This window comes from Heloderma suspectum, chromosome 2 (genome assembly GCF_057233095.1).
Source record: "Heloderma suspectum isolate Gila_16-S chromosome 2, 16-S_ref, whole genome shotgun sequence".
Taxonomy (NCBI): domain Eukaryota; kingdom Metazoa; phylum Chordata; class Lepidosauria; order Squamata; family Helodermatidae; genus Heloderma; species Heloderma suspectum.
Genome location: NC_139459.1, coordinates 249,033,834 through 249,049,721, shown reverse-complemented (window position 1 = coordinate 249,049,721; position 15,888 = coordinate 249,033,834). Strand labels below are relative to the sequence as shown.

The following is a 15,888-nucleotide window of genomic DNA, read 5'->3' as shown; positions in this document are numbered from 1 at the left end:
GTTCTTGAATTATATCTCTTTGGCATTTATGTGGGTAAAAATGTGACCTATCAATCTATGAGTATCATAACAGGTATGACACCAAGGAGTAGCAAGGGAGAATGGGTATGCTCCTAAAATATTTCCTATCCCAAATATTTCCCAGTACTATTGCTCCCCCAGTGGTCAGTCACAGTATAATTGCACTTATTGTGCATAGCAAAATAGAAAATCCTTGCTCCCCTAATAATGGTCTTTGCCATCATCGCTTTGCTCTGCCAAATACTTTTTTCTAGAGTTGCTCCTGCATTCTTACATCAGTCTCTTTTAGTCTTAATTCTTATTCATCAGAAGCAATTACTTTGCAGATGGACAATAGTCTTGAGACATAATATCCTTTTTCAAAGCAATTCCAGTTGTTTACAAATATGCAGGATTTGAGCAACAGATTCCATGTTCTGTCAGCATAAAGCAATCAGAGCAGCATTTAAAAGTCACTACTTATCTATGTTGACGATGGGGCACGCTGGGAATAATATAACTTTCTCAGTATGGATGTGTCTTCAGTCAGAGTTTTATTGACTGTGACAGAGAGAAATAGTACCTCAAGGCTTGAAGAACTTCTTTTAGGAACAATGTTGCCCCCAAAAGGAACAATCCAACAAAGTGTTAGTGTGTGCTTCAGCCCACTGAAATCAACATCTTGGATCCTAAGATAAGTGAATGAGGAAAGTTTCTTCCCCCCACCCCCACCCCCAGCTGCCTGAATCCTCTGGAAAAAAATCTTTCTGTACAGTCAGGGAGACCTCCTGAACCATGTGGGATGGGGTGCACAAGGCTGCTGTGGTATGGGGGAATTGCTCCAAATCAAGCAGAACTCTTCCCAATTTGGGGGGGGGGAGAATTGCCCAGCAGCCCCAGCCCATCTTACATAGATCAGGAGGGTCCTGACTACTGGGAGAATCTTGGGGGCGACACATGTGGCTGCAGTGGGGAGGAGGGAACAGGAAACGTTCCTTCTGTGAGCTTCTTTCCTTCATTTTCCAAGACATTGATTGCATTCAAGCAGGCCTCACCCTGTGTGACCAAAACGTAGAGCAGGGGTCTTCAACCTCAGGCCTGGGGGCCAAATCTGGCCCTCCTGGCAACCAAATCCAGCTGTCCTGGGTTCCCCAGAGGGCCATGCCCCATTCCCCCAACCACCAATCTTTTGGTGGTTTTCTGGCTTTTGGGCAGATTTTCCCCCAACCTAACAAGTTGAAACGCCTCTCCCAAAGCAGCAACAGCTTTAAGTTACAATATGCTGGTATTTTTGGTATTATTAGCCCCCACCCCTTTGCCTCTGCCCTCACCCTCCACTGGAATGTGGCCCCCAAGAGCTTTTCTGAAATGGGATTTGGCCCTCAGGCTGAAAGAGTTTGGCACCTCTGATGTAGAGAAATTAATATAGTAATGGTGGAACTAACATGGTAGCAAGACCCTGGACATTCCTATTGGTCTGGCATAGCAAAATATGGGAAGGCCTGTAACCCATAGCGGTCCTCCCTGAGGAGTGTCCCTGGCTCACTGGGAGAGCACATCCTTTCTATGATTAAGGTCCCAGATTCAAGGGGCCTTGACATCTCCCATTAAAGGTTTCTCATGTAGCAAGATAGGCAAGGCTGGGCTAGACAGACCTGAGCCTTTTACTGGCCTGACACTGACTCCATCCAAACTGGGGGAGGGCTCTATCTCAGGGGCTGAGCATGTGTTCACATGCAACAAGCCCTGGGTTCAAGCCCCGCCATCTCCAGGTAAGGCTGGGAGAACCTCTGGAGAACCTCTGTCAGTCATTGTAGATGATACTCAGCTAGATGGACCAATGGCTGGACTGGTTTCAAGGCACTGCCTATGTCAGTCCCCCACATATTCTTCTAAAATGCGTGTGTGCGTTCAGAGATCTGTCTATGCACTGTAACCTTTGATTACAACTGAGGCAAATGTGGGAAAATCAATACTTTGCCATTCCAAGCATGGCTCATTTCCCCATCAATTCTCTTTCCCAGCATCATTTCAGAGAACGACAGAAAATAACTGTACCACAATAGCTGAGAGGTTCAGACACATCTAGCTTTATTTATCCTGTCAGAAAAGGTCAAGAACTACACCAAAAATACTTCAGTCTTTTCTACCTACTGACATACAATACACCACAGAATTATAAATTGTCCAGTAGTTATTCTGGGCATTGTTTTCTTTTCTTTTTCCCTAATGTATTTGTACATTTCAGGTGAGAAATGGATTTACAGGTGAAGTATGAAGGGGGAAGGGGTAGAGACAGGGATAAAAAGTCAGACAATGAGATTTGGCACTACAGTTTTGGCTACATTATACAACCATTTATCATTACTTCTTTTGTACTCCAGCTCCAACTCAATGAGCTTTTCTTTTTTTGCAAACAAAATATAAATATTTGATTTAAATCAGAGATCTGATTTTTAAAACTCTCACTTTCAGTCAATAATAACTTGATTGGCTTTAATCCAGTTCCACTTTGCTTATTTCTCCTTTGAATTCAGTTCACATTTAATTTATTATTCTTAATTGGGGCATAATCAGCCAAGCATAGCTCCCATTGACCACTCCCAAGCAAATCCCATTAACTCGTCTCAAATAAGATTCAGATGGGAGTCATGCTTGATGGATCATGGCCTTTGGTTTCCTTGTTCTTCATGAAACTGAAAGTGAAAATGACACAAACCAAGTTTGCAATGCAAGAACTTTAAACGCATCACTCATTCAAGCCTTTGTAGAGTACGATATATTGTCGATCAGAAATTACATCAGATAACAAAGTTGATCTTTCATTGGCATCTCATGATGATCCAACCCTTGCACTCTTGATTTGCTTGATGATTTATGTAACTTTTACTATTCTTCTAAATGGCCCTGCCAATTTCATGAAGGAAAGTTGTGGAAAACTGAGTGAGAATATCATACTGAATTCCAGCATATCTAATTTACTGAATTTTAACTCACAGCAGCTGTAATAAAAAAAAAAATTAAGTGGTTGTAGGTTGCATGGGGTGAGGAACAGCTGAAGAGGGAACAGCTAGAATATCCCAGTTGTGTATGCAAGTGTGTTGGTAAGAACACACTTCTGAATTGGGTTCATAGACCCTTTTTTTGTAAGATATTAATTATCAACAGAATATGCTAATTTAAGTGGCTTATTTTCCTCAAAATACTCCCCGGTACACAGGAGAATTAGTCCCCCTCTGGAGGAGAAAGTTTTGGGTTATCTCAGATCCCCCTGCTTCAAACTTTTGCTCCATCTAAGTGCCAAAAGAGACATTTCTTGAAAGTCGTATCTAGCAGCCACATCTTTTCTTCTTCATCTTTTCAGTTTTACTATAGAGTAGGTACAGGAGGCCTGATCCAGATCTTTAAAGCACCCACCACCACCCGGCACACACACTCCCAGGCCTCCAAAACATCTACTCCAGAGTAAAAATAAAAAATACATAGCTGCTAGATCGAGATTTAAAATAATGCCTGTTTTGGCCCTGAACTGATGTGCACTTTAGAGGGAGAGACAGAGTTGCCATCTGAATAGCTGTCACTTGGTCTGCCCCACTCTGGGTTTTGGAATTCATCTTCGTTGTTTTTGGGGGCTGGGGGGGGGGGTATTTAAAATTCAGTTGGTAGTCAATAGATACATGTGGATTTGCATGTATTCACATGCATGTATCCATGAACAATATTTCCCTCTGTGAGAGGGAGCAACCATAGAATAGCAGCCACGATCCAACAGTTCATCGCATGTGCAGGAGCCTCCAAAGATAATCTTCCTCATGTGCAAGGGCCTTCCCATTCATTTTAATGTTAGGAATAAGGACAGCACCAGGTGCCGCAGAGCACTGGAATAGCACTGATCAGGGCTGGGCGTGTGTGCTTACACACGCCCCTAAGACCCTTTTGATGCTGGGCTTTTGTCGAGCCCATTGTGTATTATATTGTATATTATAATGGTCTATTATAAAGTGTCCTCCACCAATGTGAGTTTCCCTTTCACATCACATTCTGACAAACCAATGCCCTAGCATCCCCCCCCCCCAACCCCATATTCCAGGTCTCCATCTTCTCAGCCAAGTCAAGGCCTGAGAAAACCTGTTCACCGTTCCTTTCTTGTGAATATTCTCTGGATTTGCTTTTTTTGTTTTTTAATTTTTATTTTCTTAACAAATATTAAGCAATGGTTTTAAAAATATTTGTACATTGTAAGATATAGTCAACACCTAACATGCCTTTGTACAAGATCTTGACTTAGTTACAAATTAACGAGAACAATGCACCAAAGGGAGGAGAGGGGAGGAGAGGGGAGAGTGAGGGTAGGGAAGGGAAGGGAAGGGAAGGGAGGAGAGAGAGGGGGAGGGAGAGAGAGAGAGAGAGAGAGAGAAATATCCATTAAGATGACACCTGCACTTGGAGATAGTTTATGCTTGTTGCACTGATAGCACAGTGCCCTCTCTGAAACTAGAGCAATCCTTTAGAGACATGACGTTTTTTTCCCCATTCCCTACCATCCCCTGGCCACCAAACGGCTTTAATGGCCTTCTGTCTTGGTGGCCTTGGCTTCATGATTTACCGATCCTGAAGAAAGCCAGGGAGATATGGACCGTGAGCTGGTTTGCTTGGCCATGCTGTAATGGCTGATGACCGTGTAGAATCTGCCCCTGGAGCTGGAATCCTGAGCTGAATAGTAAGCATCCAGGGAGGCTGGAATGCACCGCTTATGCTGAAGAAAAGGAAAACGCAGGACCCATGAGTCACAGTTGCAAGTTTGCTTGTTTAACATGATGAGTCATCCCTCATCAGCCTCTGAAATGTTGAACATTTTGGCAGCAATCCTATGTTCACTTACCTGGGAGTAAGTCCCACTGAACTCAGTGGGGCCTGCTTCTTGTGTAGACATGCATAGTGCTGTTCCCTGTCTACATACATATACAGTATGGGGCAGTGTTTTGTTCAGATGTGGGACTCAAGGCTCAAATCTCCAGTCAACCATGAAGCATGCTGGATGAGAGGTCACTGCATCTCATCCTTGTCCATACTTAATCTTCCCTTAATCCAGGGGTCCCTAACAGTTCTGAGTAAGTGGGCACACTTGGAATTTTTAGAGAGTGTTGTAGGCACTCTCACAAAATGGCTGCCATGGGGGGTTGTTGCCCATTCATAAAATGGCCACTATGGTGAGCATGGCCTTTTACAAAACCCTCATTTCCCTGAATGCAAACTGGTGAGACGAAAATAAAAGTAATTTGCTCAAGAACTTAAATACGAGGCAGAGGTGGTGGTCTGAGCTCTAAAATGTAAAGCCACTCTTTTGAACTCAAATTAAGATGGCACTGGAGGGGAGCACTTTGCTTTGCATCATGCCACCCTCCATACGTACATACATATCCGAAGAAATCAAATTAAAATCATAAGAGGCAAGAAGCCTGCCAGGAGGAGAGATGTCCATGGGCACATTGGTACCCAAAGGCACCATGTTGGAGACCACATTCTTACATACTCCCCTGCCCCTGATTTTTCCCAGATATGAGGGTTTAAAATTTGCTCTTCCATCTTGCTTGATCCACAAGCTGCAGGGCATGTGTACAATGAGCTGCAAGTTGTGAGTACAACTACAAAATGGTATAAAAATATTAATATGTTAGCAGATTTGCTGTCCCATAATGCATACCTTAATTTTTTTTATGTTTTGATATTTGGTGTTGGTTTTGATGTGCTCTTATGTTCTATTATTTTTACTGGAAACTACCTTGAATGCCATTGGCAGAAAGGTGGGATATAAATTGTAATAATCAATAAATCAATAAATTAAGCTGATCCAACTAAATATATCACTTCCTTCTATTCAATCTCTTTCATTTTGTGAAAGTGACATGGTAACCACTGATGTCCTCTGTTTTATACATCCTATATTCATTGTATCATCAACCCTCAAAATAAATAACCTAGAAGAATAAGCACATACTTCTCTCTCTGTGGGCACAAATTCAGCATCTGTGGAGACTCATCACAAAACCTCCAAAATGCACTGTGCATAAAAATCTGTATCCAAAATGTTCAGTGGCTAATCCTGATAGTGAGCTAACTCAAAAGGCCAGCTTCTGTGCACTTGTTCAGAAATATGTGAGGTTGGCTGCAGTTTTTATGCAAATTTATACCTGTCAAGTTCAAAATAATTGTGGCTGGTGAAGGGTGCTGCAAACCCCTATTTCCTAAAGCACTAACCACTTTTCAGCATGCTGTTGACAAATGACGTCTTTGATCCTGAGGAGAAAATGCAGGACTAAACTGTAGCCATGCAGGCAATTAGATTCTATCATTAACAGAGACAGTTCATCCATCTCAGACTTCTTACCTTATAAACGAATCCATCTGGGCAACTGTGGTCATAGGTAAAAGCTTTGTATACCACAAGAAACACTATGCAGGCAAGGAATGCCAGAGCCAAACTGATGAGAATAGTGACCTGCAAATGAGGAATAATATGAGTCAACTGACATATGTATCATCTCACAATTAAATGACTCATTAACAGTCAGCTTAACAGACTACAGTCTTTATCACACTGTGCAGTACTTAAGTAAGCATGGAAATTAAGTGAATACCAAATCCAATTTATTTCCATTTCCCCTCTAGAAGGACCTGATAATGGACATTCTTCTACATGCATTTTCTATAAAATCTGGATTTCTTTCTCTCATTATTCCCCATTAAGAAAACAGTGGTAAAATTCCTCTCTTATTAGAAAGCAGACATTGCTACTGCTCCATCTCCTTGGATTTCAACTGGTTTCATACAGGGAAAGTGTTTGGGAGACTTTGCCTGGTGTATACCAGCATGGCCTTTATTTCCCATCTCTTGACACTTGATGGTGATCTGTGTGCTACCAAGCATGTAACAGCTAATGGCATTATGGGAAGGAAGAGGCAAGCCATTGTTCATTCAAAAGCAACCAAGTGTATCTTGTAATCCTTCAAAACTTTTCCTTGTGTCTCCTTGTGATGACATGTTTGCAAATGTAGCCAAAGTACATGCTTTTTGTTTATTTTCCTTGGGCTTCAGTGAGTCTATTTTATTTTAGAAATGTGTCACCCACTTTCATAATAACATAATCTCAAAATACCGTACAACCAATAAAAAAACATTATAAAATCATACAATATTGACCAAAACAAACAAACAGGGGAGAACACTGACACAGATAAATAACAGTTTACATTATGCAGCAGAACAAATTAAATCAAAAGCCTGCGTGAATGAACAGGTCTTTAGTTAGTGCTGAAAACTTGTTAGACTTGGTGCCAGCTGTGTATGAGGGAGGAGGGAGGTCCACAGTCGGGGTGCCTGTATGGAGAACACCCTCTCTAGGCTTGCTCCACATCAAACCCCAGGCAAATGCAGCCCTGTCAAGAGGACATCCCCACTAAATCTTAATATCCAGGCATATACACAAGGGAGAAGTAACAAGGTCTTAAGCCAAGTAGGGTTTTACATATTACCACAAGCGTCTTGAACCTGGCTCAATAGCTTATTGGCAGCCAGTGCAACTTCTTCAGAACTGGTGTAATATGTTCCTGGTTTGCTGCCCACTCTGCAGCCTAGCTGCTTTCTGCACCCACTGCAGCCTCTGGGCCATCTCACAGGCAGCCCCACATAAGGCGCATTGCAATAACTCTGTCTAGCTTTCTAGCTATCACATTTATACCCCACCTTTCTATTTAAAAACAAACAATCCACAAGGTACCATATCATATTAAAAAGACTCAATCAATAATAAGCATACTAAAAAACAGAGCATTGAAAAGCAACAGGGATGGCAGATTTAAATATTGAGAAAAGTTTCAGGGAGCATAAAAGCAAAAAACATGACAAGCCAAGGCCCTAAACAACTTGGGGCCAGGTTACCTGAAGGATTGTCTCCTCCCATATATACCTGCCCAGACCCTACATCTTCAGAGGTCCTTCTCCAAGAGCCCCATCAAAAGAAGTGAGGTGGCGGGTGGCTACTAAGAAGAGGGTCTTTTCTGTTGTGGCACCCCAGTTGTGGAATCTGCTCCTCAGAGAGGCTCGCCTGGTGCCTAACTTATGGTCTTTCTGGCACCAGGTGAAGACCATCTTATTTTCCCAGGCATTTAGTCTTTCAATTTCTGTTGTTATTAAATATGTTAGTGTATTTTAAAACTTTGCACTGCTACTAGGTTTTATTTTGGTTTTTATTTTTCACTTTGATTTTATACTGTAATTTTAAACTTTTAAACTTTTATATTATGTTTTATCATGTTGTATTTTGTGGTTTTAATTGTGGCAAACCACCCAGAGAGGTTTGGCTATTGGGCAGTATAGAAATGTAACACATAAATAAATAAATGCCTATCAAAATAAGAAGGTCTTCATGAGATGGTAGATGACCATTATGGGGGAGGCAAAGTGGGCCTTCCTAGGCAGAGAGTTCCACAGCCTGGGCACAGTTGCAAAGAAGTCCCCCTTCCATGTCAAAGTTATTGAAGATGTTGGATATCCAGAGGATGCTAGCCCCCTCATGTACAAACCTGCTTATTTATTAAAATGCTGCTGTCAGGCAGATCTGCATGAAGAGGCAGGTTTGTAAATGAGGAGGTGGTCCTTTGGATATCCAGGTTCTAAACCATTTAGGGCTTCAGAGGTAATAATTAGCCCTTTGATTTAGGCCCAGAAATATACAGGAATCTAATGAAATTGTTCCAAAAGGAAAGTCGCATGCTCCTGATAACTGCTCCAGTAAACACTCAAGCTGTCACATTCTGAACACATTCTGAACACTCTTCAAAGGCTGTCCCATGTAGAGACATTGCAGTAATCCAGTCTCAGTAGGAAGTAAGATGGCCAGATCTGCTTTCTCTAGGAATAGACAAAGCTTGCACACCAGCCTACACTGGGCAAAAGTATTCCTGGCCATGGCCACCACCTCTGTATCCTGGAGCAAAGCTCGGCACATCCAGTGCAGAACATAAGAACCTAATAACCCAAAGAGCCCTGGTGAATCAGATCAAAGGCTTATCTAGTCCAGCATTCTGTTCACACGATGGCCTGCAGGAAGCCCACAAGTAGGATATGAGTGCAATAGGATTCTCTCACTCATCTTCCCCAGCAACTGCGGAAGAGAGCTTCAGCTACTGGGCAGTATAGAAGTAGAATAAATAAACAAACAAACAGGTATACAGAGGCACACTAACCCTGATACCAGAGGTAATGTAGAGCCATCATGACTAGTAGCCATCGATAGCCTTCTCCTCCACAAATTTGTCTAATCCCCTAAAGCCATGCATGTTGGTGGCCATCAGTACATCTTGTGGCAGCAAACTCCATAGTTTAACTATGTGCTGTTGAACTCCAACTCCTGGAGCAGCAGTTCCACTAACCAGGAACATGCCTGTCTCATCTGAATCAAGCTTCCACTTGTCTTCCACCATCTCATCCATTGTCAACCTCAAGCACCGATTCAGGATCTCAACGTCCTCCCCAAGATTTGAACGTGAGGAGAGATAGAATTGGGTACTGGTGACACATACTCCAAATCCCCGCCCCGTGCAGCCTCTCCCAGTGACTTCACGTAGGTGCTAAAAAGCATCGGGGACAAGACAAAGCCCTGCAGGACACCATAGGCCAACAGCCGTGATGTCGAGCAGCAGCCTCCCAGCACTACGTTCTGAGATTGCCCTTCTAGAACTGACCAGAACCAATGTAGAACCATCTCCTCCTAGTCCCATCTGGGCCAGGGACCTCAGCAGGATGCCATGATCAATGATACTGAATGCTGCTGAGAGATCTAGCAGAAATCACAGGGATGTATTCCCCCCAGTCTAGTTTTCAGCATCTAGTTCTTGTCTATTTTCATCCACTAACCTGTGTGGGTGTGGTATTAGATATGAATAATAGCCTCTTAATTGCCCCTTGAACTGCCTCGCATAACTGCTCCAGTGTCCATTTCGGGGGGGGGGGCTTTAATCACTAATATCCTCACTTCTTTCTTTTCATTTTGTTTAGCAAAATAGCACTATTTCTCTATAAACTGAAAGGGGAAAAAATAATGCAAGGAACCTATTAATTGAAGCATCCCCACCTCCTTAAGAAAGAGAAACTGGGAGTGGGGCAATGAAGAAAGCTATTCAAGGATCAATTACAAAGCAATTCTTCACTAACCATCCCCCCCATACACTTAGACACACACACACACACGCAACAGGCAGCAATAAAATGAGTAGGACCTGCAAAACAGGATACAATTAATTAATAGCGGAAAGGACCTTTGCTGAAAAAGATTTATTTCTAAGAAAATATTACAGAAGAATCTTTGCCATGGGTAATGGCATTGCTGGATGATATATGGATACATTAAATGCTGTATAGAAACTCCATCTTAATTCTACTTCTAGGTGATTATAGAGAAGCAATGCTTTGGCAGCACTGAAGGGCTCTAGTGGGGGAACAAGCTAATATCTCAGGCTGAGTCACCATGTGATGAAAGCTTCAGTGAGCTGGCTATCATTGGATAACTGCAAACATCAGGTAAACAGCTACAACCTCACAGTTTGGCAAGATGTGCCTGACATCCCTTAAGATACATGTGGGGTTGGATCCAGGCTCTGCCTTCCTCAAGAATGAAGGGCTCTGCTCATGGAAGAAGGTTTCTCTGCCTGATTTTGGCCCCACACACCACAGCTCACCCCATTCAGCAGGGTCTCCTGACACTCAGTGTAGCATTTTCTGGAGGCTGATGTGGGAAGAAGGGGGGTGATAAAGTCTGCTTCCACTAGCACAGTTTAAATCTGGATCCAACCCGTAGTTGCAGCAGCGCCGATTTCTGTGTTGACTGGACTAGCAGGCTAGCTCAGCTATTACACTCCAAACCAGAGTTAAAACTGGCACTCTTTCAGCATAGTGCTATAATCACTGTGGGGAAGCTGCCTACGTGTGCCGCAAATGACCAGTAATAGAAAGATGGGGGTGTAGTCTTGAGCCTGACTGTGTGCAGACACAAAAAGGCAACCCTGTTCAAGAGTACAATGAGAGTTATTCTTCATCATAAAGTGCCTGTGCTGCATTAGCCATGCAGTCCTCGGCCACCATTAGCAGGAATTACGTAACTAGGTGACAAAACTCCATCTCATTCTTAAACAGGCCTCTCATGTAAATGTGAGCATCATGTCCAGAACATGCTGTTTTTTGTCTGCTGCAAGGAAGGAATATATTTTTGTGACAAGGAGTTAAGTAAGGAAAAGATCAGTATGTACCACCCCCCACCCAGAACATTCTAAGAGAGTAGCAAAACGTTTCTTTTGGTTTACACCTGGTGAGAAGAGCAGTCAGGGGCCACCGTGCAGCCCCCCCACCCCGTTTCCCCAGTTACAAGGAACTGCAAAGGGCTAGGTGAACAGAAGGTAAGGGAGAGAAGAAAGCCCAAGGAGGGGGAAGGAAGCCCAGGAGGAGGAGCTGGGGGGAGCAAACCTAAAGGAACAAAGACCAGAAGATAGTAAACCTGGAAAGGCACCTCCTCGCTCTCTTGAAAGACAACTGAAATAGATGCCTGGCTGCTAAGAGAGACCTTCCAGAACAGACAGCAGTGAAAAGTCAAATACAAAAAGGAGTGGACACCAAAAGACATAGCCACTTTCCCAATAAACTCAGTAATCAGTCATCCTGATCCTACAAGTACTCACCATGGCTTACTCCATGACATAGCAAATCATTCTGACCCTGCAGGTACTTACCCATATTACCCATGGGTATTTAGCCAGGTCCTGTATCCACTTACCTCACTCCTGGTCCTGCAAATTCTCACCTGTACCACCCACAGACCTTAGTCCTGGTACTGTAACTACCTAACAATATTGCTCCAGATTATACTGCCTTATTTGGGGAATACTTCCATAGTAAGCTAAGAAGTGGGCCTGATCATACAACAATGGACTATAATGATGGTGGGGTAACAAGGGTCAATAAAGTTTATAGTTGCTATATTTCTGTGATCAAGTTGTTATTATCAGATGGTAGCAGTGAGAAATGACTAGGGATGTCAGAGAATTCCACCATGGATCTCGGTGAGGCCGAATGCCAGTGCATTCGGCCCCCCGAACTCCGTGGCGGAATAGCCTGCCACCCCCACCCCCACCCCACGGATCCCCCCTGGGACGAGACTTACCTGGGGCAGATCTTCTGGGTGGCGGCAGCGGCGGCTTCAGTGGCCGCCGCCATTTCCAGGCTTGTGTAAAAAAAAAAAAAAAAAACACGTGATAGGCTACGTAAATCTTTACGTAGCCTATCATGGTTGGGTGGGTTTAAAAAAAAAAAACTGCATACGCAAATGGCGGCAGCTACAGCCGCCGCCATTTGCATTCCTTCTTTTTACCGTCTTAATCCACGTAAATATTTACATAGACTATGACGGCGAAAATAAAGGGGAACGCAAATAGCGTAGCGGGCGCTATTTGCGTCCCCTTTTGAGTCGCCGTTTTAGCCTATGTAAAGATTTACGTAGGCTGAAACGGTGAATCAAAAAGGGACGCAAATAGCGCCCGCTATACTATTTGCGTTCCCTTTATTTTCGCCATCATAGTCTATGTAAATATTTACGTAGATTAAGATGGCCAAAAAGAAGGAACACAAATGGCAGCAGCCGTAGCCGCCGCCATTTGCGTACGCGGTTTGTTTGTTTGTTTTTTACCCAGAGCCCTCCGCGGCCGGAAATCCGCTGCCGCGGAGCACAGCCAGCCATTCGAGGATTCTGGGGGGAGGAACGGAGCGCCCCCCCGGCGAGGATTCCGGGAGGAGGGACAGAATGCATCCCCCCCCCCACCATCAACATAATCCGCAAACAGGTAAGTCACTTTCGTACATCCCTAGAAATGACATGTTCCCTTGGATGAAGGAAATGCACCTTGTGACACCTGGTTAGAGTTGTAGCTGGGAAATTTAGCCCATGTGACTGACTCCAAAAGATCAAAGGAGCTGTGCCTGATGATGTAATCACTACAAACCAATTCACTAAAATAAATTCCAAAATCTAACAGTACAAACTCTGTGTGTTTATTGGTAGCTGCTTCACCCAATATCAAGGTAACAGTTAATAATGTAAGAACATAAGAAAAGCCATGCTGGATCAGATCAACAGTGCATCTCATCTAGCACTTTGTTCACACAGTAGCCAACCAGCTTCCTGGGGGAAATCCACAACAGGACATGAGTGCAATAGTACTCTCCCAGTTGTGTTCCCCAGCAACGGGTGTACATAGGCATACTGCCTCTGATACTGGAGGTTGCCTATAGCCATCAGGACTAGCAGTCATTGATAGCCATATCTTCCATGAATCTGTCTAATCCCCCTTTAAAGCCATCTAGAATCACAGAATGATAGAATAGTAGGGTTGGAAGGGGCCTATAAGACCATCTAGTCTAATCCCCTGTTCAATGCAGGAACCCAAGTCAAAGCATCTCTGACAGGTGGCTGTCCAACCTAATCTTGAATGCCTCCAGTGTGGAGAGCCCGCTACCTCCTTTGGTAATTGGTTCCATTGCCATATTGCTCTAACAAGTGGTCCAGAGCCTAGTTGGTCCAGTTGCTCCAGAACTGCTGGAGCATTCTAAGGCCTCCTGTGAGGCCTTGGCAAGGCACTTTGTGGATAAAATTGCAGATAAAATCAGGAGTGTTATTCCGTGCGCCGTGGATACAGTTAGTGAGCGAGAGGCGGCCTGTGGCTAGGAATATATGTAAGTCACTTACTTTTTTGAAGGGTGACATTCGCGGTGGGGGGGAGGCGCTCCATCCCTCCCCCCGAAATTCTCCCTAGCCGGCTCCACTCCGCTGTGACTCCGTGGAGCCGCCAGCCGGGGCCACCCACAGCCAGACAACCGGCCACTGGGCTGCACAGGGACACAAATGGTGGTCGCCGTGGCCACCCCCATTCGCGTCCCTGTATTTTGCTGTGATAGGATATGTATATATTTATGTAGCCTATCATGGCAAAAAAAAGGGGGGAACACAAATGGTGGCAGCTACGGCAGCTGCCATTTGCGTTCCTGTTTTTTGCTGTGATAGGCTACATAAATATTTACGTAGCCTATTATGGCAAAAGACAGGGGCACAAATCGCAGCCACTACGCCATTTGCGCCCCTGTCTTTTGCCATGATAGGCTACGTAAATATCTACATAGCCTATCGTGGCAAAAAAAAGGGGACACAAATGGTGGCGGCTATGGCAGCTGCCATTTGCGTTCCTGTTTTTTGCTGTGATAGGCTATGTAAATATTCACGTAGCCTATTAGGGTTAAAGACAGGGGCACAAATGGCAGCCACTATGCCATTTGCGTTCCCTTTTTTTGCTGTGATAGGCTACATAAATATTTACGTAGCCTATCACAGCCTCCACAGGGATGCAAATGGCGTCCCTGCATTAGCCGTGATAGGCTACGTAATTATTTACGCAGCCTATCACGGCTATAATGAGGAAACGAATGGCGGCCGCAAACGCGGCCGCCATTCGCAAAGCAGCGTGAACGGCAGCAGGTAAGCGCTCCATTTCATGTGCCTTTCACGGGGTGAGGGGGCGGGGGACTTCATTCCGCCACGGATTTCAGGGGGCTGAATGCACTGGCATTCGCTCTCACCGAGGTCCATGGCAGAATTCTCTGACATCCCTACCTGTGGCAAACCAGTTTTGTGGGATCCATTCCAGCTTCTACCTTCTAATGAAGTGGACAAGGTGCTTTCATCTGTAAAGCCCATCTTGACTCAAGTCATTATGAGCTGCAAAGAGAGATTGGATGAGGGATCAGGGCGGTGGTGAACGCCTCCCTTGAGGAGGGATTGATGCCATCAGCCCTCAAGGAGGCAGTGATAAGACTGCTCTTAAAGAAGCCCTCCTTGGATCCCCAAGTTTTGAACAACTTTCACCCAGTCTCGAATCTGCCATTTGGGGGCAAGATCATTGAGCGGATGGTGGTGATGCAGTTAGGGATGGCAGAGAATTCCACCACGGATCTCGGTGAGGCCGAATGCCAGTGCATTCTGCCCCCCAAAATCTGTGGCAGAACGGCCTGCCACCCCCCCACCCCCACCCGGGATCCCCCCCGGGATGAGACTTATCTGGAGCGGATGTTCCGGGCGGCCACAGCTCCGGCGGTGGCTGCAGCGGCTGGTCTTCTGACCGGCTGCCACCACCACTTGCAGTTTTGTCGGGGGGAGGGTTACAAGACATGATAGGCTACGTAAAGATTTACGTAGGCTAAAACGGCGAATCAAAAAGGGACGCAAATAGCGCCCACTACACTATTTGCGTTCCCCTTTATTTTCGCCGTCATAGTCTACGTAAATATTTATGTAGACTAAGATGGCCAAAACTAAGGAACGCAAATGGCGGCGGCCGTAGCCACCGCCATTTGCGTACGTGTTTTGTTTTTTGTTTTTTTTTTACCCAGAGCCCAGAAATCCGGCTGCGGATGGCTCTGGCCTGGGCCTGGCCGGCTGCTCCGCAGAGCTGCCGTGGAGCACAGCCATCCGTGGAGGATTCCAGGGGGGAGGAACGGATTGCCTCCCCCCCCATCGAGGATTCCGGGGGGGAGGGACGGAATGCCTCCCCCCCTCATCAACATAATCCGCGGAAAGGTACTTTCGTACATCCCTAGATGCAGTTGAAGGCACACTTGGAAGAAGCTGATTATCTAAATCTATCTCAATCGGGCTTCAGGCCTGGGTAGGGATGGCGGAGAATTCCACCACGGATTTCAGTGAGGCCGAATGCACTGGCATTCAGCCCCCTGAAACCCATGGTAGAACGGCCTCCCACCCCCTGCCACCCCGCAGAATCCCCCCGGGACGAAGCT

At 45.0% G+C, this 15,888-nt stretch overlaps 1 protein-coding gene across 3 annotated transcripts in view; it reads right to left on the bottom strand.

Annotated features, from left to right (window-relative positions):
• Positions 1-4,198: 4,198 nt before the first annotated feature.
• NSG2 (neuronal vesicle trafficking associated 2) overlaps positions 4,199-15,888 on the bottom strand; it is a 137,457-nt gene continuing 125,767 nt past the window's right edge. For all 3 annotated transcript variants that reach the window (XM_084838710.1, XM_084838711.1, XM_084838712.1), the window contains exons 4-5: positions 6,389-6,499; positions 4,199-4,756 (exon numbers count right to left, since the gene is read on the bottom strand). In XM_084838710.1, coding sequence (XP_084694836.1) covers positions 4,565-4,756; positions 6,389-6,499 — 303 coding nt within the window. In that variant the 3' untranslated portion in view covers positions 4,199-4,564. The remainder of the gene's footprint in view (positions 4,757-6,388; positions 6,500-15,888) is intronic.